We start from the raw sequence: 26,982 nt of genomic DNA on the forward strand, positions 1-26,982 counted from the left end.
TGGAATATGGGTTTAAATGTCTTCTAGTAATACCAAGAGATAGCATTGCTTGGCACAGCACTTTCTGGTGCAAAGAGGAAAACAAGATAGGTGGAACTCCATTATAATTTTGATATTGGGATGGAAATTGGATCTTAGGGAGTGGATCCTGCAAAAAGCTGAGCACCTCCATGGGGTCCTGAGCTCCAGACTTTCATCAGGCAGAAGGGTTGAGCATGCACAAAGCAAGAAACCAAGTCATAGGCACAAAGGAATAAGTAATAAGGCTCAAAGAGAGCATACGAGAGAAGCAGGGGAGAGAGGCTGGTAACAGTAGAGAGAAGTAGAAATGAGGGAATAATAGAAATGGGGAAGAGAAAGGAGGGAGAGCTGTAATGTGACAATGGTGGAAGCAGAAAAGCAGGAAGAAGCAAGATGAGGTAGATGCTTTCACTGAATGGATGACAGGGGAACAAGCGAGGCAAGAGAACGAAAAGGAGCAGGGCAGGAGGGAGAGCAAAGGAGAAGGTTACAGGCAGGAAACTGAGCAAACGGTTAAATCTCACCAAATATTGTTATTATGAGCAGCCTGTGGGGGGGGTAGCCCCTGCTGCTTGCTACAGCTGGAGTGACGTTCTGCACCTGCCGCATGCATGGCCACAAGTCAGAGAGATGCTGGGACTAAAATCCCAGCACAAAGAACTGGAGATTTAGGGATTTCCTCAGCTAGCAGGGAGGGGACTTTGTTTTCTGGACTCTTCGTTCTCCACTCCCCTGGAAGAACAACCTGGATAGTGCAACCCTCTGAGCAGCTCTCCCAGCAACTGAGCCCTTCAGCCGAGGGTTTCAGAAATGACCACTGACACAGATGTGTTCTACCTCAGACCTGGGCTGCCCCAATGAAGTTGGAAAAATCAGGGTTTTCCATGGGTTTAAGGTCTTGCTCAAGAATTGACTCAAGAATCCTTTGCCCACCACCCACCTGCACAAGTCTCAGTCTGCATTTAAGGGGAGGGAGGTTATGTGACCTTTTGCAGAGGCAAAAGTAAAGGTCATTTCTACAAAGATCAGAGGTTAACATCCATTTTCAGCACAGATGTCCCTCTTGAAGGACATACATGTGTATGAAGAGTGGTTTCCTTTGTCTCCCAGTCCATAAAAATAGGTGAAAGTGGAATAGAAAATTTCAGCTGTACTAGTGCTGGCAATTAGGGGACAAGGAAAGATGACATGTCTGTGACTGGCTGAGATTAATTGTGGTGAACTATGACTGTAGCTTTCAGTGTTCGGCTTTTGGCTTTACAAGACCAAGCCTGTAAATGCAGTGTTTCCTCAGGTCTCTTTAAAAGCTGTGATTTTTTTTTGATGCAAACACCCTAACAATTAGATGTGGGACAGGGCCTGGCATCCACAACCACTAAGAGCCAGTGTACAAATACAAATCTGTTACACATCTAAAGCAGTCTTAATTGTGATGCGTTGGCAAATTGGCAGCGGACTGAACGCCAAAGGTCACTGATGCCAGCTTTAACCAGACAACTTCTTTCTTCTTCACATTACTGATCCTCAGGCTGGGAGACCATCAGAAGAGCAGGTTGGCCGCAGCCAGGGACCAGCAACACAGCATCATCCTGCATCATTTTTCATCTCCTATGGGAGCAAAGGTTCGTCCTTCCCTCAGCTAGCACCTGCAGTGGGATCCTGTGGGACTTCAGTGTGTCACCTACAAGATCAGACCCTTTGGTAGGAAGCTTGATCAAGACATATGTTTTCTTGGGTACTCATTTTTGAATCTGTTGATTCTGAGCTGAACCTGGGAGTATGAACAGATCCGGCAATGCTGTCAGGGTGCCAAAGGAGAGGAGAGGCTAATTTGCACTAAGTCACACCATGTGTGCTTAGGCATGACAGGAGCTCATCAAATGCTCTGGGTACTTGGGTATCTCTGCGTGGGGTCATTGGGAGGCTGTCACAAACAGGAGCCTCACTGTCACACCTGCACATGGTGCTATGATGAGTCACCTCCTTTCTCAAGGCCTTACAAACAAGAAATAAGCTGCAGCTCTGAAACACTTCCCAGCCTTCTCTGAGCTGTTATACACCCCTCCAGCACCATCTACAACAGCTCCTGGCCCCTGTGATTTGTATGCTGGGAGATGGGGTGTGCCAGCATCAGCGGTTGTCTGTACAGACACTTCCCAAAGTCAGCCAGCACTGGTTCACAGGGGTGGGTGCAAACACGGTGGCTACATCCTACCAGCAACCCTGGGAGCACCTGCATTCCACCAGCTGGGATTTAGGTGTTGCCACTTCCCAAAGAGGTATAAGCTAAACCACCCATGGGCACTATGCTGCTTCCCACCCTGGGACACAGCCAGGGAGGGTGTTTGGCAGGAACTACCCTGTTCCAGTTGGAGGGGAAGATTTGCACAGTGCTGGAAAGTCTCCCCATCACACAGAACAGTTCTCGCTTCTGCACACAGCTGATTGCAGCAGAGAGCGGTCAGTGTAGCAAGCTTGGACAGCTTACATCAAAAAGCCCTCCACTTACCCTTTCAACTATATTTTAGGGCACAGAGTGACTGCTGCACACAGCTGCAGGGGTAGGATGCTCCAGAACTAAAAGGCTGCCTAGTCTACCAGGCTCTGGCTCAGTACCAGCCCCAATGGATGCAGTGGAAATGGCTGGAGACTGCGCAGGGCTGAAACACAGCACCTATGAGCAGCACACACTGTCCTGATGCCCTTTTCCGTTTTTGGGGTGATGTTCTACAGCTATCGCCATGTTGGACTCCTCACAGGAATCCCTTATTGGGCCACATCCCCTCCAGTTATGCATTGGCTAGTGTTGGTTTATGCTAGATCAATCACTAACCATGTGGGATTTGAACCTGGTGTCAGCTGGCTCTCTGGGGTGACAGCACAGCTGTGTGCTATGGGATGCTCTGTGGAGGTTCACAAGGAAAGGCAAAGGAAATGTTGGTCAGCAATCAGTCTAAGCTCTCTAGAAACACCCTCCTTGCCAGGAGGAGGAAGACCTGGGCACCAGCAACGCCTCTGTGTGAGCCTGCACCAGGATGTTGCAGGAGACAGTTGCTGGTGGCAGCTCCTGCAGGGCCTTGGTAAGCCGGGCTGGGAGGAAGAGGAGTGAGAGGGTTCCTCTGCCAGGTCCTCTCTTCGAGAAGCGAAAGTCACTGCAGACAGGGACAGCGAGCTGTGCTAGAGGAGCTCGAGGGATAACGTGGTGTGAGCAGCTACAGGTCAGGGTGAGGAAGTCCAGGCTCTCCTCCTAAACAACAGCATCCGAGATCCTCCCATTCAAAGACGTCTTTGGCTGGAGGCCATTGTTCTGAGCGTGTACGTCTGGCCTGGGCTGTGTCATCTGCTGCAAACGCTGCCCGGGAATGAAGGAGAGAGTGTGTCAGTGAAGGGGACTGGGACAGTGGTGGGACAGCCGGGGCACAGCAGTGGCTGAGCATCAGGATCCCTCACCCCAAGCCTCAGACGTGGCCCTAGTTACAGGGCGAGGGGATGGTGCATGCAACAGGAGTTACTCCTCCAGCACCATTCAGCAATCCACTGAAAGCCTCTGCAAGTTGCCTTTGCTTTGGTGCTGCACACAACACAGTGGCTCCTCCGTTTGTCTGAAATACAGGAATCACTCTTACAACACTGGCAAACTGTTACCAGGCAATACCAGCTGCAAGTAGGAGCAAGAGAAAGCGGCAATGTCACAGGCTTCAGAGCAGACCCATTTTCCCAGTTTCTGTAATTTTTCAGCTAGGGCTGATTATAAAGTAGAAGTAACTAGCCACAGCAGGCTAACAAGGTTATGGTCTGTGACTCTGATGCAGATCAGACTGGTCCTCCTGCACAAACCTCTGCACCAGCAGCAGTTCCTGCCACCCTGAGCTGATGAAATGAAAATTGAAGAGCCAAGTAAACTGAAGCAAGAATGACAGAAAATATGGAGGGGCAAATCATTACTGGAGGTGTGGACTGAGCATCAGGAGTGATGAAGAAAGATGAATCACTTTTGCCTGTCAGGGAGAGACTGATGCTGTAAGCTGCAGAAGAGAAGGCAGAGGAGGATTGAGCCTGACCTGAATAGACACCACTAAGTCAGGAAGAAGCTCCTTCCAGCAAAGGGAATCAAGCTTCTACTGTTCCATACCACTGAAGTGGCTGTTGCTGGGTGAAGTCCCTGAAATGTTCACTGAGCCTCTTCTGCCATTCATGGTCTTCCTCCTCCCTCAACACACACGCATTCATGCTCAGTAGGATCAAAATGACTTGTAATCTTTCCTGTCTGTCAAAACCACTTTATTCAGCATTGGCATCTAATTTCCGTCCAGCTCTAGCTCTGTTACAAACTAATCCAGGATCTGTGCATATAAGAGGCCAAAAATCTTCTCTGTCGCTCTGATACCAACACACACACACACATAGAGGCACCCACTTTCTTCCTGCTGCCATCTGCTGCTTACTCCTGGGTCTGTGAAGGATGGGGAGGTTTGGGTCTCCTGATGTGTGTGGGTGCTGTTAGAGGGAGAGTGGAACAGGGAGAGTGCACACCAGCCACTCGCACTGCTGACTGGTACTGCTGGTTTGTGTGAGATGCTGAGAGTATGGGTGAAACACCCTCATGAGGTGCCCTCCATGCCCCTGGGGCAGCATGGGAGTCCCCAGCTCTTTGGAAGGGCTGGTGTTGCCACGTTTGCTATGTATATAATTAGCACAAGCTCTTAGAAGGAGTATAGTTACTCCTGGGAGGCTGCAGGCCAGCCTGGGTGTCCCTGAATGCCAGGATGTGCTTTCACCATCCCTAATGAAGCAGAATTGAGACTAGGCAAAGGGTTGAACCCATATCTGTATTTGCAGACTTCGCTTCCCCCGCTTTTCCAGCTCACATTATGAGGGAATAAGGAACCCTCTAAAGGTCTGAGAAATGACCTACTATTGGAATTGCTGCTGGCCCTCAACCCAAAATCACTGAAGTGACATAACACCTTGGCTTGAGTCTGCAGGAACACCATTGAGGATCTCAACATCAACGGCAAGAACCTAAACCCAGCATCAGATGAGACACCAGAAACTGAAAGCAGGTCTGAGACACCACTTCCTACATCAGAGCCCATCCAAATGGAAAACTGGGGGCAAGGAAAGTCAAATCCACCTGCAACTTGACCTCAGAGGTAGGCAGTCTGAAGCTGACCTCAGCTCAGCAATTCCATCTGAAACATTTCCGACTTAAACATCATTCAAAATACAGCATCCATGAAGCAAACCCATGGGATTTACATGACATCTGCTTGCTGTTGCAGCTGGGCTGGGAAAGCCATAAATCAGCACTCCTGCAGTGACTTCTTCTTCCTGTAGCTTGCAGCAGACAGCACCAAGCCAGGGACTTTGCACAGTGCTCTCAAGACTGAATGTCAACACCGTAAATAAAATCTTAACAGTAATTACTAGGTATGACATACAGGGACTCTTGCTACATAAAACCCTGCTCAAATTATTAAAGAAAATGTTTTAAACGAGATTGGAGTTGTGGGTATTGTACATCCTGCGTAAAAGCCTTCCTTGCTTCTTAACCTCTCATTCACTGAGTGCCCCTAGCAAAGCACATGGCAACCTACCACTGTGCATGTCTCTGTCCCTGGCAGGTCCTAGCCCTGAGATACTTCAAGCCTCATGCTCAGGGGATGCCGATCTCTCCGATGGGAAGTGCCAAGTAACTACGCTCATAGCCAGGGATTGCCAGGAACTGGGATTCCTCTGGGTTAAGAAACATCAAGGATTTTCCCAGTACCTTCCAGGGCTCCAGTCCCCTGCATCAAAGAGAGATTCAGGGCAGGAGGGCTCTCTTTTTGTGATGGTGGCAACACAAAGCTCAATGAGGTACAATGGACCTAAAGATAGACTGCAAGGTCTACACACTTGGCCACACAGCTAACCACTTGCTACCCAGCAGTGCTCCCAGCCATTTAGACATGTTAGTATTCAGTTGTGCTAGTAAGTCCTCTTCAGCCAACCCATGTTGCTGGAGGCCATTCTGTGCACTGGGGCTGATCTGAGTCCTCCTGGAGGAGGGGGTTTGCAGAGATCCTGCAGCACCAACCTGAAGTACTCTGACAACTTTGTCAGAGCAGAGCCTGCTTGGTTCTTCTTAGGCTTAGTTCAGTGGGGCGATTACTGTAAGCAGAGAGTAGAAGAGGAGCGGTGAAGCTGCACATACCTGCCGGAGGGTTCCTGTTGAGGTGAAGAAGCAGTACAGCATGTATCCTGGAATCAGTATCATGGAGGACAAAGCCATAAGCCAACCAATGCCTTGTCCCCATACGGGATAGACATATTTTCCCAGCGTCAGAGGAGTCATTTCCACCACACTGAAGAAGAACACACCCTGGGAAAAAAGCACCACCATCACAGGTGAGGATGTGCAAAATTCGGGTCCATCCATCCATTCTTTCCTTCACTATCCTCTTAGCTGCCAACAGTCATACACCTGCTGCCAACACCTTAAACTAATCTAGATGGTCTCAGCCCACTAGCTGGTAATATCATATAATTTCTTATTGTCCTATGTAAAAAGCTGGAACTGGAAAACCCCTGATTTCCTTCTTCACTAGACTACTTGGACAAGTTGTGCTCCCACACCAGCTTCTAAGCAAGTTAACAACATCCTCACAGCTGGTCTCAGGAACCTCCATCTTCCTATTATTGGCCTTCTCACACCATTCCCTGGACTACTCCTGCTGAAAGCGCAGGAACCAGCAAAGGCAGACTTGTTCTGCAGTCAGTTATACTGCATTTGCTGTTAACTTTTGCTCTGACAAGTCTATCAGCAGCTGAGGCTGGAAGTGGAGTGGCTGAGAGCCTTCTCCGAAATCAATAATAGCTTTTTAAAACAGTAAAATATTTGCTTATCTTTTGGCATCTCAGAAAGAAGACTGAAGAACTGGTGGCCTCATTTAGATGAAAACAATCACCTAGAGCTTTTCTTAAGGGTGATTTCCAGCAGGCAGAGTGAGAGAGGCTCCTGTATTACTTCACCCTTCTCAAGTCTGTCTAGGACCACCTTGCACCAGACTTACACTGGATGAGAACACCATGTTTCCCCTACAGCCCATCCAAACTAAGAGGCTTTTCTGGATCCACTCCTGCAGAGAGCCTGTCCCAGGTCTTACCAGGCAGACAAGAGGAGTAAAGAAAGCCCAGCAGATCTTCCACCACATGCAAGGTTTGTAGCCAATCATTTCTTCAATGTTCCTGTAAAACCTGTTCACACCTACAAGAAGAAATGAGTGTTGAAAAAAACCATCCCATCTCAGCACCATCATCACCATCTCTTCTCATGTCACAGCACAGGCCAGCCACAGCAAAAGGGTGACAGAGCTGTGCCATGAGAAACATTATCTGGAGAGGATATGGTACAGCGACACAAAAGCTAATTCATGCTAGCAGCTTCCATGTTTCTGTTGTCCTCTCAAAGGACCAGAGGGCAGGATCCTAGACATCTGCCGGTTTGTACAGAGGTCTTTGTGGTGGCGAAGGGAGATGACAGCTTCCACTCCTGATTTGCTCGAGTTATCAACCTGAGCTATTTCCAGTTGCAATGTTTTCATTGGCTTGGCTGTGGGAGGCTTCTGAAATAACTTACTATGCCCATGAAGAAAACAAAGGAACAATGTATTTTGTGCTTACCGTAACACCAAGAAATTGAGATGGTCTCAAAGAAGACAAGAAAGAGAAGACACATGCCACTGGCAGAGTAGTAATCAAACAGCTTGAAGACATAAATGCCACCCTGAGAAAATAAAACCGGGGTCAATGTGTTTAGTTATAGATTATGGTCGACAGTATTAGCAGACTGCTTGGATTGCTACTGTCTGCATCTGCTGGCTTTAATGTTAATTTCCTTGGACAGTAGAGTCAGCATTGCAATGTTTCCACTAGAGTCTGGTCCCCAGCAGCAAAACTGATGTGCTCTTGCAGACAATTAGCTGGCCTTTTCAGGCATGGCCAAAGGTGAGGAGGAAAACAGAAATTCACCAGGATATCTTACTTTTCTCTGGTTTAGATGGAGTAACTTAATTTAGTCTGCTCTGCCCTCCCAGGAGTTTTGCTAAAGCCTTGCTTCATCATGAACCTACACTGCTTCACTAGGGGTCCCCAGGCCACTCAGCCCTAACCTCCCCACATGTGAACCTTAGCTTCAGCCCCAGAGGTTCAGGGCCTCAACAGACTGGTCTTCTTTATGCTATCTTACCCCTTTGCACCAAGAGTTCGCTCAGCTCAGGCTCTTCTGGCTTAAGCTCTTATTGTAAATAGTAAAAAACCCAAGCCAGACTGACAATATGATGGTGGTAAAAATTACAGAGCCATCCTAAGACTCTTCAGATGTATCAGCAATGATACATTTACACAGCATTAGGATGGCTCCTAAGGATGCTGTCACTTCTCTCAAAGCTTTTGGTATTGCTGTGCTATGCCAAAGTGACTATAAATGTGCCAAGAGTGGAAGTACAAGCACGGCTAGCTGTACCTGGGTGATGTTGGAGAATCCAATGAGATAAGAGATGAAACAGACTACTGCAATGAAGACCTTCTTCCTGGCTCTCAGGAGATGAGGATACTCATCCATCAGGGCTGTAATGAACCCTTCCACGGTGCAGAACTGTGGGAAAAGGTATACACCAAGGACATAAATATAGAAGTATCTTAGCCAGCCACCACCCTCACCTGCATTTAACTCCAGCATTGATAAACTCATTGCTTTAAGATCTCCCTACAAACACTAGAAAAGAAGAAGGCATCTCTGCACAAAATTGGCCTGGATCGTCTTCTGAAAATGCCTCTCTCCACTGAATATAGAGGGAGCTAAAAGCACTGCAGTTGAATATGTATAGTTAGCTGAGATAAATCTCTGCCTTTTACTCCTGTGGAAAGCCTCCTCTTTGTTTCCCTGAACCCTCTAGGGCCTGCCTGCCACTGCCCTGCTCCCCATGCTGCCAGGCTCTCTGTCACAGCTGTGTGTTAGTCTGCTGCTGGGACACGCGCAGGACCATGCTTGCTCTTTCTTTTCCGTGTCTGCTCTTCTCAGCCTATTGCAACAGCACTTGTGCTATTCAATGATCTAAAACACTCATTAAGGAGCCGTGTTACCCATGGCCCAGTCTCACATGCATGTGCATCATAACAGTCCTTAATAATATGCAGCCCTTCACTTTGTATCACTTTTTCAAGCACACTACATTAAATGCATGTAGCACATTAAAAGCCCATCCTCACAGCACCTGGTCTTTCTAGAGCTGAAAACACCTGCATGGCTTGTGCAGTGCTATACCAGGCGCAGTATATTAAAGCCATCTGCACCATAACACATAAAGACATCCCCATGAGTGTAACCTTCAAATCCGTTTTCCTACTAGTTCTGCCCTATGGCACGTATATATGTGAAGTGCATCCTTCCCTCCGACTTCCTGATAAATTTTGAGATTCACTTCTATATCTCACTGCCAGAAAACACAGGCAACATAGAGCTCTCAAAGAGCCCATCATGCCTCTAGCACAAATCCTGAGAAGTTTATGAGGGCAGCAGGCTCCTGGCTTCCCTGGTCACCCTTAGTAAATGTACAAGCCAGTGCAATGAAAATGAAAGAGGTGTCATTGCTCTTCGATGTCAGGGACGTCCCTGTCCCCGGGACAGCACTCTAAAAAGTGCTGGCATTTTAAATTCAGCTTCAAGTAGGGAGACTAGAAGAAAAAAACCTAGAGTGGAGGTGGAGGTAGAGGTACACAGACTAAAAAGAGGAGCAGAGGGCTGCAAAGATTTAAGGGAGGAAAGCGGGGAGTCTGAGCCATGCCTATAGTGTGAATGCTACAGGGATGGTGGAGGAACTTGCTGGCTGCTGGAGCTGGCTTCCGCATGGGACAGGGTGAGGCAAAGGGAGGTGCTTCTGCCCAAGGCTTTGTATCCCCGGACAGTCAAACCTCAACAGCTTCAACTTAAGTTTCTAATGAGCTAAACCTTTTGTGTTGTGGACACAAGTGCTATTAAAGCATCTTTTGCCATTTGGGCATGGGTTAAGCTGCCTTTAAACTCAATGACAGCAAGCTCTTCATCCCATCCTACCCAGCTCACTGTCTGGAAGACTCAGGACTAAGCTGGCACCACAGTATGAAGAGTCAGAATAACAAAAAAAAGCACTGTTAAAAGCTATTTCTTCCACCTGGATATGTAGCCAGGCACTGCTGGAGCCATGGGGTCTAGCACCAGGAAAGGCAGAGAGGGAAAAGGGTTCACAGCGGGGCCAGAAGTGGTCAGAGGCAGAGGGTGGATGTGAGTGGTGTCCAGCAGAGAAGAAGAAAAGAAAAAGATGCCTCAGATAGCAGGAGGGATTAAAACTGACAGCCCTTTGGTGCAGAAGAGGGATCAAAGTCAGGGAAAGCACAGAAGGAAAGACAGGGAGATGGGTGATGAGGAACAGGGTTACAAAGTGAGTTGAAAATTCTTTTCTTCCTACCAAAATTAAGCTGCTATGTAGTGGATGAAGTGGGGAAGCAAACAGTGGTGCACTACTGTTTCCAGCCATAAAACAGGCAATGGCCTTCATACTATTTACTGAAAATTGTCTCATGCCAGCCTCAGTCTTCAGAGGTAATGCCTCCTGGAGGAGGCTCACCTTTCCAACCCTGGGGACTGTGGCTCCCTTGCTGGCCAGGGGTCCGTATTTCCTAACCTGCATAAAGATCCTTAGATGCTTGCACAAGATTAATTAGGCCCCTGAGTGAAAGCACTCTGCTTTCAGGAGTGATGAGAATCTGGTCATTGTGGTGTTTTCTGTTCTCGCCATTGCCCTGTGTGTGCACTTGTGAGGGTGGGTGGATACACACACACACTTCAATCTACTTTCCAAAAAGTTTCATTTTTCTCACCATCTCCATTTTTAGTACATACTCTGTTCTTCCCCATGCCTCGCCCCATGATACCATTTCTCTCCTAAATATTTTATTCCCATTCAGAGCCTCTTTTGCTCTTTTCCTCCTCTAGGGGATTAGTCATTACACAAGCTGCCATGCCCAATAATATGGGCTTGGGAGTCAATATGAATGCCATCTTGGTCTGAAGGAAAGTCTCTCTCCCAAGCTCTTCCAGTATCGGGGGCCCCACATAGCACCTTGACTGGACCCATGGGCCCATGGGGGGTTCAACCACAGCTACCAGATGGGCAGCAGAGAGCCATGAGAGTGGGTCTTGCTGCTGGCAGCTGGAAATCCTCATGAATAACCTGTGAGAGGCAGCCTCACATGGGACAGACGCAAGCTTGCAGTCACAAGGCTTGCTAGCTTCCCTGGGGACAAAACGCCTGACCTGGAAACTGGTAGGTTAAAAGAAAGCATTAGCATGTTATGCAAGAGGGTCTAGACGCAAGAGAGCTAAAGCCTGGGTGGATCAGAGGCAGAGTGAACATTAAGGCACACGAGCGGCAAGTGGGGGCACAGGAGGGAGGCGCGTGTCTATCAATATAGGTCATTCATCCCATTCAAGCAACTGCAGATGAGATGAGCACCCTTGCAGAGAGACAGAGGTAGCTGTGCTGCATCTGCAGAAAGCTCACTATCAAAGCTAATGGGCATGGGTGAACCTACTCCCACCATAGTTAAGGGGTCAGGGCTTGCCCCTGCATCGCAAACGCAGATCTCAGCCCTATCTTCCTTTGCTATCCTGGCTTCCGAGCATCTCTGCTGGAGAGACAAGGGCAAGGGACAGCCCTGCCCATCAGCCCTTGGGGCACAGGGTGCAAGAAATGCCCTATGGCCCTGCCGTAACTCATGGGCTGGGCTGCTGACCCAAGTGAAAAATGGCTGCTCCCCATCTGCAAATGATATTTAATCAGCACATAGCAAAAACTTCTCTTTTGGTTTTTAACTGGATGCTTCAAAACACATGTGCAATTGTAGCTGTTGTTGCAGCCTGTGCTATTTGGTTTATACACATAAGCTGCCATGCTGTTAATGTTGTGTTTGATTGAATCAGAGCTCCAGCATCAGACAGAAAGCTTCTTCACACGTATTTATCTGTGCTCTTCTAAAAGCTTGCTTTCCTTTTGATGCTTCGTTCCCCCCTTACCCCTCCTCCTCCTGTAGGCAGTGATAGCCCCCATGGACTGCCTGCCCTCTGAGACTGGCTGTCAGAAGGGACCTAGAGAATTTCAAGTGGTATTTCAGAAGCAAATGCAGCAAACAAATTCCACGCAGTGCTTAGAGGGCTTATTGTTATGTCTCAAACTATTTACCCATGCTGAATGAATAATCCATGGAGAGTATTATTTTTTTCTGTAAATGTAGCTTCTTTTGGAACATTTACTTGTGTTTGAATTTATTTGCTAAATAATGTCTGTGGTAATGCAGAGGTGAGCTTTAAAATATGTTTATAGGAGTGTGCCATAACTGAAATCCAGATTTGGTTGATTAGATTTTCCTGGAAAGCAAATGCAACATTTCGGGAATAGGTCTGAGTCTGATTATGAACTAGCCTTGGCTTTATGAACACTACCTGTAATCCAAGAGAGTGGTTTGCAATGAAAGGAAAGAACATGCTGGCACAGGGGAGGATGTGACAGACCAAGCACAGGCTTTTGAAGGACCCTTTGTTTCTGATGCACTCAAAAGGGAGGCATGCTGCAATTCACTGCTTCATTGGGCAGGTACTTTCATACCAAATTATCATGGAAAAAAAAATCACTGCTTGTAAAATCATAGAGACTATGATTTGTTTTGTTTTGTGAGGGCTATGAGGGGGGCAGGGAGACCTTTTGTTACATTTAGCTGCTTCCCTATCAAATATCTTGTAAGATCTATCTGATGGCAAAGCAGTCAGGGTACCCAGACTTTCCCAAAGCATGGCTTTTTTTTCACCTCCAAACCAGGCCAGGGTGCTTCAGCTCTGCTCAGGGCCACTTTTGTAATCAGCAATGCCAAAACACTACATCAAACCACCATCCTTACACTATGGGAGAGCCCTAATTCAAACACTGCATCGCCACCTTTCTCAGCACAACCTGTCAACACTGTGCCAGAGCACTGGATCTGGCTGGAGGCTGGTACCTTGTGCAGAGATGCTCCTTCTAGCTCCTGGGAGTAGAGAAGATGGAAACTTTCTACCCTAATCTATGAAAGTAAGCCAAAGTAATGACATTTTCTTGCCTCACAGGAAATGCAGTTTGAGGAAGGCAACACAGTAAGAAAATCCAAAGCATCCAAACTGAGTTTCTCACACAGCTGCAGAGACCACAAACTGTTTATCACGCAGTCATGAAACGAACCAGTTAATACTGATTTCCCTTATTCCACATGCCTATTTAGGGGGTGGGGGAAATTGTGTCTTACACGAACAAAGCAGTTATTACTTGAGAAAAATCTTTTTCCTTTTTCCCTTGCTCCAAAGTATTTTGGCAGGGATAGTTTCCCACTAGCACTACTTAAAGCCTTTCAGCTCAGCTGCTAGAGTCACCCAAGGCTGGCAAGATAGGGACATGCTGTGCCCATGCAGTAGCACTGGCACTTCACTAGGGTCAAAAATTGATCTGAATGGAGATAAGCTTTCCAAAGGTCCTCCCCTCCTACACGGAAGTGGTGACTGTCTTATAAAGCTGACTGGTCTTGCTGGGACCTGGTCATTACTCTTTTTAACTGGCAGCACAACAAGGACTAGTGCATTTGGTAGTGGTCAGATACCACCACACTTGCAGTATATGCCTACATGACGGATGAGCACAGAGGTGATGACCACACAGGAAGATTTGTTTCATGCAGTTGCATCTCACCATGAAGAATAAGAAAAAACCTTGCTCTGCACTGTCCCAAGATGCAGATGGGACACCACCATCATATGTGAAGATATCTTTGCATGTTACCCCACTTTGTCCCTGGTTAGTCTCACCTGACTATCCAGACCCAACATCATCAGCATGGAGAAGAAGAGGATCGACCAGAGTGGGGACAGGGGCAGCTGTGTGACAACCTGTGGGTAGGCAAGGAAAGCCAGTCCAGGTCCTGCAGTAATTAAAAGAGGAATAAACCCATGTTTATAAAGCACTTAATGGGAAGTCTGAGCTAAGGTAAGCAGTTGAACAGAGAGAACATGATCAGTCAAGAATTGCAGATATTTAATATAGGAGCTAGAAACACCCGAGATTTCACCCATGACAAACTAACCCAGTGGGGTGAACAGGAGTAGGATGGGAGGCAGTAGTGACTGGAGAAACGTTTTGCCTTTTCTCTTCCTGCAAGCAAGAAAGTCATCAAATTATTGCTACCAAACTGAGCTGAAGCACTATGCTACAAAAATAAACCAACATTCAGAGCTGGTTATAACTTTCCTAATGGTTTTATTTTATTCCATCTCAAAACACAGTTTCTTGAGATAAAAGCTTTCCTAGATAAGACAGCAATTTCGAAATACGTCTTTCTGCAAAAAGACAGTGTCCCATCTTGGTTAAAAAATCATTCTGTGATTACAGTTTCAAAATTTTGCATGGAAAAGGAACTCCAAATGTTGATCATATCTACCGAAAACATAGGCAGTAGCTATTCTCCATAGGGAGGTTTTAGAAAGCAAATGGCCTAAATATTTCACTGCAGCAAAAGTAGAGAAAACTTCAACACTAAAAGAAAGTGATCATTAAAAGCAAAGGGAGATATCTCCAGCAGCCAGAGTGTGATGAACATTGGCCACAGGTGCCTTTCTTGGAGGGAGGGAATGCAAAGAGGGTTGCACACTTGGGTCCCAGCAAGGAAAGACCTAGGACCATCCCATGCATACTGACAAATTGCTCTCAGAGGCTGTTGTATCTGAACCTAGGTTTCTGCTTACCTGAGGAGGCCAGTTCTGAGATCGACTTCTTTGTGATGTGTGACATGAAGCCAACAATAGAGAAAATAACAAAGCCAGCAAACACGCTTGTGGTGGAGTTTATACAGCAGACAATGATGGAGTCTCTGGAAGAGAGAAAGAATGGAAAGAAACCACCTGCAGGTCCCCATCAAGGAGCAAAGGCTGGGCTAAACAAAGCAGTATCTGTGCCTTGGAGACATGTTAAGTGTCCTGCAGGTGGGGAAGCCCCACTATGATATGATGTGATCACAGTGTGCCCCTTAAGCTGCATGCTGTCAGTGAGGGGATGACAGAGGTCAGGCACCCCAAAATCACCATGTCCCCCTGCCTTACCCCTGAGCACTCCCCACCATGCAGGAGGCTGGTAAGAAACAACAGACCTGTAGACATTGTTGTGGAAAGTGTTGTAGCTCCCCAGAGCTATCAGAGACCCCAGCCCCAGGCCGTAAGAGAAGAAGATCTGTGTGGCTGCATCCATCCAGACCTGTGGAGAAGGAGGCAAGAGAGGAGTGCAGCAGGAGCGACTCTGTGCTGCAGGTATGTCTCCTGCAGTACCTTGGTGCAGGGCTAGCGAGGGAAATGTCACAGGAGCCACCTTGAAACCTGTAGCTGTGTTATGCCGATCGGGATTTTCTAACACAGAGTCTCTTGTGCAAACAACTGAAGAGGACAGCTTGCAAAGCTGGTCCTGGTGCTCTAAGGCCTTAAAGCCTAGAAGGCGCAAGAAAAGGGGGCAGGCTGTTCTTAGTTGCATAGTATTTAAACGAGCCTTCTGGTCTTGAGAGCCCCGTTTCCACAATTAGAGCCAATGGAACTGGCAGTACACTTACAGTGGGTGCCCTGCATGAGGAATCACTGGAACCCTTTGGGAATGATGGGTGTCCAGCTGTCCCTACTCACACATGGCTCTGGAGCCACGAGAGCATCGCTGCTGCGAAAGGCAGAGTCTGTGTGTCCTGAAGAACTTTGCCTTTGCAAGCCACCATGCTCTTCCTGGGTCCCCTCTGTGCTTCCACTGCCCAAGGCAACGTTACTGGCCACCAGCCACCAGTTAAGCACTTCCAAGAAAATTGTGGTGTACTGTTGTGCTTGTGCTACCTCTGAGGCTCCCATGCCAGTGCACAACATCATCCTTTCTCTAGCACCACCAGAGAACTCACCAACTCACCAGCCCTGGGACAGTCAGTGAAATGAGGCATTCCCAGCCTGGAGGGGAGTTTCCTTCATTGGGGTAATTTCTGCCCTCCCTGCCCTATAGATAACACTGCTTGAGTACAGCAGAGCTGCTACACAGAGTGACATTCACAAAGGGCCTGTCCTCCAGCTTTACTCAGCCTGTGAGGGTAATGACTGCTTGAACAGGAAACTGGTCCAGGGGGGTTTTCATACTTAATATTGAAGTGCCCAAGGAAGACTAATGCAGAGACCCCTGGAAGGTAAGAGGCTACAGACCTCAGAGTCCGAGAGCTTTCTGAAGTCGGGTGTGAGGTAGAAGAGGATCCCTTCCTTGGCTCCTGGCAGCGTGACTCCCCGGAAGAAGAGGATGAAAAGCATGAAGTAGGGGTAGGTGGCTGAGAAATATACCACCTGCGAAAGACACCGTAGGAGAGAAGCCATCAGCTCACCACTGCCCAGGAGCTTTCCTGCCTGCAGTGGCACTGCATTTGGTGTGTCCCCTGCAGGGGGGACGGGCTCCCCACACACAGCCACTTTTGGCAGCACTCCTTGTGTTTTCTGTCTCCTACTCACATGTTAGTAATGTTTCTGGCTGTTTGAGGTTTCTCCCTGCCAACAACACACAAGGACGTACTAATCGCAAAAGCAGCAGGCTAAAGTCTGAACGAATTGCCCAAAGACAAGGGAATTGAACAGGGATAAATTTAGTCCACAGAAGTAATCCCTTTAAGTCATCACATCCTTATTTTGCAGAGTTAAAGCTTGTGTTTCTCTAGTCCAGTGCATCAACCAATATGAGTCTTGACTCCACTGCTTTCTTTTCACCACTGTTTCAGGGACTTGTAGGTACATGCCATCCCTCATCACAGGGCCCATACCGGCAATTGCTGGGGCTTAGCTGTGGTTGTGTAGCTGAAACCTATTTGAGAGCCACCAGGGAAGTTAACAGCTTAGGTGACCTATGCCTGAAGTGTTTCTTTCTGATCTCTCCTCTAGATTATTCCTTTCATAATATTGTCCTGCTACACCACACTGTGCTCTGAATAATGCACCTCAGCATCTCAGCATCACTGTTTCACTAAACTAAGCAATTACCTTTCTGCTGCGCTAGCCTGAAATGCTATACAGTGAATAACAACATGCTTCTGATCTGAAGGTCTCCCATCAACACCTAAAGGGCAGCAGGAAAATTTTCAAAGGAAGTGCCGAGTTTTATTTCCACCAGCAGCATTTTAAGAGACCATGATTTTCAAAAGGGAAAGTCAAGAAGAGGCCTTGGTCTCTCAAAGGGCTGTCCCAAGATGGGAAATACAAGTAATCTCTGAAAACCTCTTCCTAAGTCTCTTCCCAAAGAGTCTGAGGGCTCAGACCTATGACTTTACAGGGAAGAGCTATTTTCTATGCTTAGAATGAAAATTACCTTGTTTAGTAGCAATTTTTACAGCCGTGAAAGGTAAATGTCAGGTATTTAATAGCATCTGCTGCAATTCTGCCTTAAAACACCATTATCTTAGTTATAGGCACTTAAACAAATTTGAGCCCAGAGGACATTTTAATAGTGCAGCAGTGAGAGGCAGCACTGAAAAACTCAGTCCTTGCACCATACCTTGCCCGTCCACTCCACACCCTTCCAGATGGAGAAGTAGACCAGCAGCCAGGCCAGGGCCAGTGTGCCGGCCAGGGGCCAGCGGATGGTGCCAGGCTCCCCCAAGCCTCCAGACATCTGGTGCATGTTCCTCCTAGCGGTGGGAGAGGTTGGGTTAAGGGGAAGTCCGGCCCCTGGGGACAGAGGGATCAGAGATCCTGGAGGGCTGGAGGGTGAAGGGCCAGTTGAAGACAAGCACAAGAGACTGTAAAACCCTAAAGGGACATGAGGCTCATTGTGATGGGGTAAAGGAAGTAGAAGTGAGGCAGAGAGGCTGTTATTCTGTTTATCCATCTGACCTGTGGCTGCAGAGCACCCCATGCCCACCCTGGCCAATGGCTGGCTCTGATGCCTCCTGCCGAGGCTGACCAGGGAAAGGTGCCAGTGAGCACAGCCCCAGCCCCAGCCCCAGCAAGCAGGGGAGATGGCCACAGCGAGGGGGAGAAACCTGGTGTAGGCAGGCTGAGGACATACTCCCAGAACTCGGTGACAGCACTGGTGAGGTTGGTGGTGTCGCCCAGGGAGTAGTTGGAAAAGCAGCGGTCGGTGTTCCAGGCATTCCCACAGCTCTGCCACGGCAGGTCCTGCACCGGCACAAGAAGGGCAGGGTTATCTTTAACATGACATCTCCCAAGGGCAGCAGCAAAAAGCAAAATTTGGCTTCTTTCAGACTGAAACCCCATTTTTTCTTGTGAAGAGGATGGGCAGCTCCTCTGGATGGGCAGGAGCCTTGCGGCCAAAGGCATGGAAAGATCTTCCAAAATAATGATAAATTGTGACACAGATTTTCCAGGAAACAATATCACGATGTGATTATGGCAGTGCAATAGCTCTAATAAAATGTTAGCAATTCCCCAGATAGAAAGCCATTTCCAATTAACTGTTGGTAATTAATAGCTACTAATTAAAATAGCTACCTGGGGATATTGTGTTTATAATCATTACAGCTTTTGGCTAGCTTCACTCAACAAGTGGTTGGAATTTACTTCACAAAGCATAAACACTGATTTATTTCTTACCTCTCATTTATACCAAGCTCCAATGCTTAAAAAGCAATGTGGCATTGAGAATGGGAGCTAACAGTTTGTCTACACTAATAAACTACAGTAGCATAAGCCCAGGAGTAAATTTAAAGCATAGTAGCTATTACATGTAGTCCATGCTCTGATTATAAGCAGCACAAAGGGATTCCTGGGAGATGTTTACACAGTAGGTAGCAGTGTGACAGCAGCACACTGCTACAGAGTTAATAGGATCAGTTCTGGCACTGCAAGCAACGAAACCACAGCATCAGGGGCTGTGTGAGCATGCAGGGTAACCCACCCATGCCTTGTATTGCTGTGGCTGAGGCAGCCCAACAAGAGCAGCAATCTGATTTCCTGCGTGCAGTGCATGTAGATAAATGCAGAATGGCTATTCTGGATGATTTCCCTCTGCAGATCAGTCCTCAGGCTCCAGCTCAACAAAGCTTTAAAAAGGTGTTTGTATTCATTCCTATTGATCCATGAACACAAACCCCTTTAGAAATACTGTGGTTTAAGTGCTTTGTGGCATCAGTGCCTTTAAGTGCTGCCTTCACCTGCCATCTAAATCAGTTCACTCTAGCAGATGATACCTCCTAATGTGCACGCTGGCTTGGCAGAAGAAGGGCTGTGGGAGACACAAGCAGGGACACCCCAATGGCCACCCAGGCTGTTTGCACCCACCCAGTGATTTCACTGTGGACTCACTGCTTGCACTGAAGCAGATGCAATGACTCAAGCAGCACTGACAGGAGCCCTTCAACCAAGCGGTTTGTGCATCAGAGACACTGTATAGCTTTTATAAGGAGGGGCAGGCGGAGGAGGGTTTGTTGCTGCTCCATTTCCTCTGAATTTCAGAGGACAAGAACTGTGGAAGGCAGGCTGGGCTCCTATTCAGGTTCAAAATACTCCTAGTCAAATTTAGAAGGGACAGGCATCAGCCCAACTTTTTTAGTTGCACCTTTTGGGAATCTGAAGTTCTCTCTGGTCTTGAGCCACACATCTGGAGCTGCCTGTGTAGGTATGAGCACTGTCACCAGTTGGGTCTGTGACACCTGAATGTACCAAAGCCTCATCCTAAGTTACATCCTTCCCAGGGTGTAACCTAGGATGAGTTCCTTTAGGGAAGACTGTTATTCATTTAGGAATCCCCTGAGGGTGCACCTTATCATCCATGACCAACAATTTTGTTCTGGACCCAGGAGGCTACAATGGGTACTGGTGGTAGGAGCACAGCTGGGAATGCCAAACAGAATATTTTACCAAAAGTCTTGATAGGTACTTGAAAAAAAAAGTGGAACTTGAAAAAAGTGGAACTGGATGTACAGCATTCAGAACAGCATTTCAGGTTTATATCTAAATGAAATGAGAAAAGATCCAATTTGAACCACAGGGTTGATGTCTTTAAGACTGCACATTGCTCAGAGAGTTAAGTTTAGGGAGCTCTTCTCAGTGCTGGGCTGAAATAAATCATTCAGCTACCAAGAAGTTATTGTAGGGTGTGATTCTAACCTTGTATGGTAGAAGACCCTGCTATGAAGGAACCCACTGTAAACCACAATGCCAAAGCACATGCTAAGGGGCAGTCAGAAGCAGATGTCTAAATGCTTTACGAATCATTTTCCTAGCAGAAAAAAATCCCTGGGTCTCATGTATCAAGAGAAGAGTGAGGACTAACTGAGGTCAGGACTAAGTCCCGGCTAATAAGAACGTGTTGTGACAAAACCAGTTGTGGAAATGTGCAGCTCTTAGATTCACACAGCTCTAGAAATACAACAGAGACACAGGGTGAGTTTTAAAGACTGATGTGAGTGGGGAACAGTTCCCAGAGAGGGAATGGGATCATCCCCTTCAGAGGATCATCATGTCCAGAGGACAAGAATCAGTACCAATTAGCACAGCAGCCTCCAAAGCTGACGAACCTCTTCAGGAAGGGCCCAGCAGGGTACTGACAAAGGCTCTTGGCACAAACTACAAGCAGATAGTGCATGTTTTGTGGCATAAACAGCGCACTTCCCATCAAGCTGGGACTTAGAACCCAAAACACACTCACTGCTGTGCTGCAGACATCTGTGACTTACCGCAGTGAAAGAGTTGAAGAGATAGTAGAGAGCCCAGGCGATGATGACGATATAGTAGATGTTCAGCCAGAAGGAGAGAACCATAGCTGCCAGCCCCACTCCTGTGGTTGAAGGAGAGAGCAGCATCAAGGCAGGTCTCTGGTACCCAACTGAGCTCACGGGCACCACAGCAAGTTTTGTGGCAGAGCCAGAACAACACAGCACGTGTTATAGTTGCACTGTGAACTGGTCAGCAAGAGAGGCTCATTCCCTCCATCTCTCACCCACCCATTTCCACCAGGTGAGCAGTTCTACCTTTCAGTATGCTACAGGTGCTCTGGCGACAGAGCCCCATGAAAACAGGACCCGGTCACTTCCTTGGAGAAATGCTTTTTCCCACATCCAAGGCATTTCTAAATCACCACTGGTTTCCAGAACGTAGTTACTCCATACACAGCAAGAGGTTCATGTTCCCTGTCTTCAGCTTTCCTATGCAAATAAAGTAAGCCTCCATAGGGAGGATTGAGGCAGGTCTTCTGCAACCAGTGCCCCTCCACTGCAGTCCTGCTGCTCATGAAATGCCTTCTTACCACACAAGACTGCTTGAACAGAGCACAGTGTTGTTGGTGATGGCAGGCGTCAAGGTCAAGGACAGCTTGATGAAGACAGAGAGAAAAAACTCGCCTCACTTGCCACCCTATCCCAGTCCCCAGTCATTTGCTGATTTGCTTCCCAAACCACAGAAGAGTTTTTATCTGTAGTTATGTGCCATCACCTTCAAAACTTATAGTACAGTACCTTTAAACATGGGTGCTAATTTCCAGACTCCCAGTCCACCAACAGAGGTATACTGGCCCAGAGCAGTTTCTAGCAGGAAGAGAGGAATCCCAGCAAACACCAGCGTCAGGAAATAGGGGATGAGGAAGGCCCCTGAAAGAAGGAGCAATGTTATGAGGCAGCTATCCCTTTTTCTATGAAGTATATGCCTCCAGCTGCAGTTTCTTGCTCTGTTCCTCCGAGGAGGAGCAGACCTGGAGGCGACAGCTTGCAGCTGGGGTTGGTATGTTCAGTGAGTCTCCCTGTGAGATCACCACTGCCTTCCCCTTATCTGTTCCTATCACTGTGGATATATATGTATCATATATACATGTATGCTGGCATCACTAGCTACGTGATGCCAGTCTCACTTTGTTGTTAGATATTCAGGCAATGCTAAGCCCAATCTGACAACAAACCCAAAATCTTGGACACTGACACTGGTACCTTCTTCTTGTTGGTATCTTCTGTCTTACCTGCAGCAGCTCCCAATTCTTCAGCTTGAGTTACAAGGGCACAGGAATATCTGGCATTGGCCACTACTTACTTTGTTTATAGATATTTTAGTCTTTTAAGGAAACTGTGGCTAAGACTGTATTTGCTCTATACACTTCCCCTCCCATGTTCTAGGTTTCACCTTTAAAGTTACTAGTGAAAACATTATTTGTCTTTACAGGCCCTATGGAAATCATCTCACCACTAGAAATGAGGTAATACAGCCATTTACTAGACATATTACTTGCACCCCGTTATTAGAAGAGCAAATAGAATATGAGAGCCTTGCCATGTGATTTGAAGGCTGTGCATGATCACCAGATCACCCTGACTTCTAGTTCTAGACACAAAACTCGTTTCCCAGCTTCCTCAGGCGTGTGCTGGAGCATGCCATCATTCCTGAGGAGGACAAACTCTTGGCTGGGGAGAGAGAGGGGACACTCAGTTTGCTCAGGAGCAGCTGGCTGTGTTTGGGCCGGCTCTGGTTTCTGCACTAGCCAGAGGGCTGAGCTGTCAGCCTGAGTCTTTTTCTCCAGATACTAGTGGTAAAGCAAGCACAGAGCCAGCAAGCAAAGCGACTCCGGAGCGCTGCAGCCCAGCTTCCACCTGGCAGAGCCGGGCTCCAGCAGCTGCTCTTCGAGGGCTGGGAAGCAGCGAGGCACAGCCAGCGATGCTGGCTCAGGGGACACCCAGCTGGGGATGCCTGCCTGCCAAGCAGGGAGCTGAACCCAGCTGGGAGAGACAGGTGCCAGCACCCGGCATGGGAATGCATGGGAGGTAGCATGCAAGAGGAGCTGGCAGTGGGTGGCAGGGAGAAAACATGCTGCGGGCCAGCAGCTCGATGACCATGAGCCCGAATCACAGGCTGGCATGGAAATGCAGGCCCTCGGCTTCGCCAGCAGCCTGGCGTGGAGGAGCAAACAGCTTTGAGCATTGCTGTCCGCTCAGCATTCTCCCCTTGCTAGCTGCCACAGCCTGCAAGGTCCAGCCCCCCAGGAGACCTGCAGGTCTGCACCGAGGACACAGAGGCTGCCTCACCACTGCTGTGCCTTATTGTAGAGTTTGGAGACAAGGATTATCAGCACAGTGCTTTGCTTGCTTCTGTGCAAGCAGCTAATGAAAATTGGCCACAGCCTCGATGATCCTGCATTTTTCATCTACAGCAAGTCAGGAAGGTTTGTAGGTGAAAGATTTTATTTGACTGTTGAGAAAAAGAAAACACGAACTTTTGGACACATTTATCCTGCCTTGACAAAAATCCTCTAGAATAGGGGAAAATCTAAAATCAGACTACAGCCTTGAAGTTGGCAATGACACTGTGCCACTCTGGAGGGTCGGGTCCCTGAAGAGGCATGGATAACTTCCCTGGGTGCTGTACAGCCAAAGGGGAAATCGGTTCTGAAATGTATACCTAAACTTTGCACACCTGTGCTTAAATCCTTGGCACAGAGAGAAAGGGATGGCCTTTAATTTCCAGCCCTGGATGGGCTGCAGAAAGGTCTGGTTCAGTTCCTGGGCCTGCTACAGATGATTATGTGTGACCTTGGGAGAGTCCAAACTTGTCTCCAAAGCCCATGGCTCGAAGGGGGTGTGATGGTGCTGGTCCTGGCCTGCTTGCTCTGGACACCAGCCCTTGGAAGCAGGGAAAGGATCACACAGCACCTGGCACTCACTGTGCAGCCCCAAATTTCCCTGCGGTCTCCAGCTCCTGATGCCGAGTAATGCAATCACTTACAATTAATCCTCAAAACCGCAAACGCTGCCCACAAATCTAAAGTTGAGCATTACAAGCTGTTACATGCCGTTGCTTGGAGTCTCGACGTGTAAATGAGAAATGCATGATGCTTATTTAAAGAAGCATTCTTCTCTCAAGTTATTCAAGCTCAGGATCACAGAGACAATTTTTAGCACCTTCTGAGCTGCATTTAGAGTCAATTTAGAGCCTGGTAAAATCCTGTTGACATCAGAAGGACTGCATGAGGTTAAAAATCAGTGTAGAGCTGGAGTATTAGTCATAGCCAGGCACATTGAGCAGTGTGCAGGGCCAGAAGGGAGCCCAGGCATCACTTTGGGTAAAGCCTGCTCCCACAGCAGATGGGCCTCGCGCTGCTGGGCTGCTGTATATACCCTGGATGAATATCCCCTAATTATGTGCCCGATTACAATGCCGAGCAAATCACCCGTGAGCCGATACAATGTGACAGTGGTAAGCGAGAGGGCAATATTTCCATTCAGTTCAATTTGCCTGTGCGTAATGGAAGCAGCCCACACGACCGTGCTCTGAGCAGCGCACATGCGGGACGCTAAAATTAGGTTCCCACCCACAGTCTGCTCTGCTCCGGAGGCAGAGCCAAGACGGTGCCCACCCGATCGCGAATCAGATGCCGTGCGACCCTTCCTCGCTGCTCCGCATCGGCTCCTGGTGACGCTTTCGTGCGTCAGCTCTCCCGCCTGTCTCCGGCATCAGCAGCCTCCACTTGCTGCTCATTATTGCCGGCTGCGGGAACAGTCATGCCTGCAAACAGCCAGACTGGGTAGGGGTGAGAGGAATGAGCCATACTGGCTGACACGAACCAGCAGACAGGGAAGGGGTTTTGAGAGGACACAGGCACCAATTGCCATGTTTCTTCTGCTCCGTGTTTTGCTCACAGCTGATCCCTCTGAGTGTCTGCAGCTCACCCTGTGTGCCTTTGCTAATGCTAATAATTGTGCTCAACACCCCCACAGCACCCTCCATCCTAGGATCTCAGCTGACTTTATAAGGAGGATTGGTTTTAGCTTCAAATACCCCTCATCTAACTACAGATCTTGTCATCGCCACCTTTATGTGTGAGGCAATAGAGCCACAGGCAGCACGGATCAGGTGTGTTTGAGATGGCACAGCAATCCCAGGGCAGAGACTGGGCTAAAACCCAGTGCTTTGGACTTAGCCATGGGGCTAATGTTGTATGAGGAGGGCTAGTGCAGCCAGGTGCAGTGTGTGGTGAGATAAAAATGGCAGATCTGCACCATGGCTCTGGCAATGGTGGCACAGGCTCTGCTAGGTAGGCCTTGCTGATCCCCATAGACTTCATCCTGCTCAGCTGCACACTCATACCTCTGCATGAAATGATACTGAATTAGTCAAAATGGATAACTGTCCAGATTCCTACTGGGACTCACTCCGTGTGCTTCAAAGAAAGGGTCAAGATCACCCTAAAGGCCATGGAGCTACATGGACAGAGCACTGCAGGGAGCTAGACCACTCTCCTCTTTCCCAGGGTGGGAAGAGAAGAGCATCCTATACCACCTACAGCACAGATAGCAAAAGTGGGCTGGCGATATGAGAAGTCATGAGAGCCAAAGACTAAGTGGGTTTTGAAAAGGGAATTCAAGGCAAAGGGAAAAGAAAAAAGACGTGGAGAAGCGGTGTGAGAAGAGACTCTCAAAGGGGAGCTGAGGCACAAGAATGCTTTTTCTGACTTGAGTCAAGGCACGCAGAAAGCCTGTAACTGGGGAGGGAGCTGATCTCTCAGGTCTCTTGACTTCTAGCCCAGCACTGTTTCCCCATCTGCCTGTCTTTCTCTAGCCTTGCAATGGTTTGGCAAAGTCTCGGCTGAGGACTGGTAAGGGAAGGATGAAGTGGCACAATATTAAAAAGAATTAAAAGCTGGTGTCAGCTGTCCGCAGAGGAGGGTACTGCTACCAGCTGCATCACAGTCACTGCAAGTCCTTTGCCAGCTGCTACCTTCTCGCACGGCCTCTGTTTTCCAAACATTAGGATGGAGACGATAATTGTGACCCTGCTCACAGCAGTGTAGTAAGTCAAAGTTCATTTCCTTCCATAGATGATGACACTCGTGTTCTCTGCACGTGTACGTATGTATGCACACTTGTCTATATGTCTACACTGCCCTGCTATGGTCCATGCAAAGCTTCTAATCAAAACTCCTCAGAGATATGACCCAAACTCAGACACAAAACTGTTACCCCTTAAGAATACTCTAGACTGAGGAGAAACCCACCATTAACAGATACAAACCGATTTCCCTGGGAATGCCCCAGCATCCAGCTGGGTGCCTATGTGAACCTATGCTTATCCTTGTAAATAAATGAGGTCCCAGCCACTCTTTACTATAGCCCTGCAAATTTGGGCTGCAGAAGCTTCACAAAACTCTTCTTGTTATATTTCTTTGGGCTGCTTCTTCCCATCCTGCACTTGCTAGTAAAGCCCACAGACTGTGGGAACTAGTCTCCTGACAGTTTAGTAACTCACATCATGAGGGAGAGCTCTCAGGCAGGTGACCAGCCACTGGCCCAGACCCACACCAAACAGAAGCTTGTTCAGGGGACAAGACTGCTCAGGGGTAAGCACAGTGCTGTGTGTTTCTCTCACCTCCTCCGTTCTTGCCACAGAGATATGGGAAGCGCCACACGTTGCCCAGCCCAATAGCATAGCCCACGCAGGACAGCAAGAAATCAAATCTCCCCTTCCAGGAACCTCTGTCTGGAATCTCCTTCTTCTTCTTGGTGCTCACAGCATCAGGGGTGATGGGCTCTGAGTCCTCCAGGGCTGCCTGCTTCACCTCGGAGGGAGAGCTGAGCTCCACGGAGGTGTTGTCCATCTTGCCCATCGTGACTCAGATATATGGCCACTCTTGCTCTGGGGCTGGTGGAGCAGGAAGGGCAGCCTTCACCCTGGCCAAGCACAGATGGAAAGGGAAGTGCTGGGCAAAGCTCCTGAGGAGAAAGAAGAGAAAGAAGGTATTCTGTGTTAGTGTAGGGGGCTTAGGGGAGGACCTGGCTGGGTCTGAGGTGGCCTCACTGGATAGGCTGGTGCACATCAGCACAGCCTGTCCATGCCTCCCTGCTTTCAACAAAGAGAAAGATTATTTTGCCTTTCTCCAC

General features: G+C 48.2%; 1 protein-coding gene across 1 annotated transcript; it reads right to left on the reverse strand.

Annotated features, from left to right (window-relative positions):
* Positions 1 to 3,268: 3,268 nt before the first annotated feature.
* On the reverse strand, positions 3,269 to 26,708 carry LOC104405444 (sodium- and chloride-dependent GABA transporter 1-like). Its single transcript, XM_010014169.1, has 14 exons — positions 26,471 to 26,708; positions 21,583 to 21,714; positions 20,806 to 20,906; positions 18,177 to 18,286; positions 17,664 to 17,796; positions 16,334 to 16,468; positions 15,262 to 15,365; positions 14,861 to 14,985; positions 13,928 to 14,040; positions 8,528 to 8,659; positions 7,687 to 7,789; positions 7,170 to 7,270; positions 6,218 to 6,385; positions 3,269 to 3,373 (listed from the first exon to the last, which is right to left on the reverse strand). Exons 1-14 carry the CDS (start codon positions 26,706 to 26,708, stop codon positions 3,269 to 3,271), a joined length of 1,800 nt encoding a protein of 599 aa, XP_010012471.1.
* Between the last annotated feature and the right edge of the window lie 274 nt (positions 26,709 to 26,982).

Source organism: Nestor notabilis, unplaced genomic scaffold (genome assembly GCF_000696875.1).
Source record: "Nestor notabilis isolate BGI_N333 unplaced genomic scaffold, ASM69687v1 scaffold1205, whole genome shotgun sequence".
NCBI lineage: Eukaryota > Metazoa > Chordata > Aves > Psittaciformes > Psittacidae > Nestor > Nestor notabilis.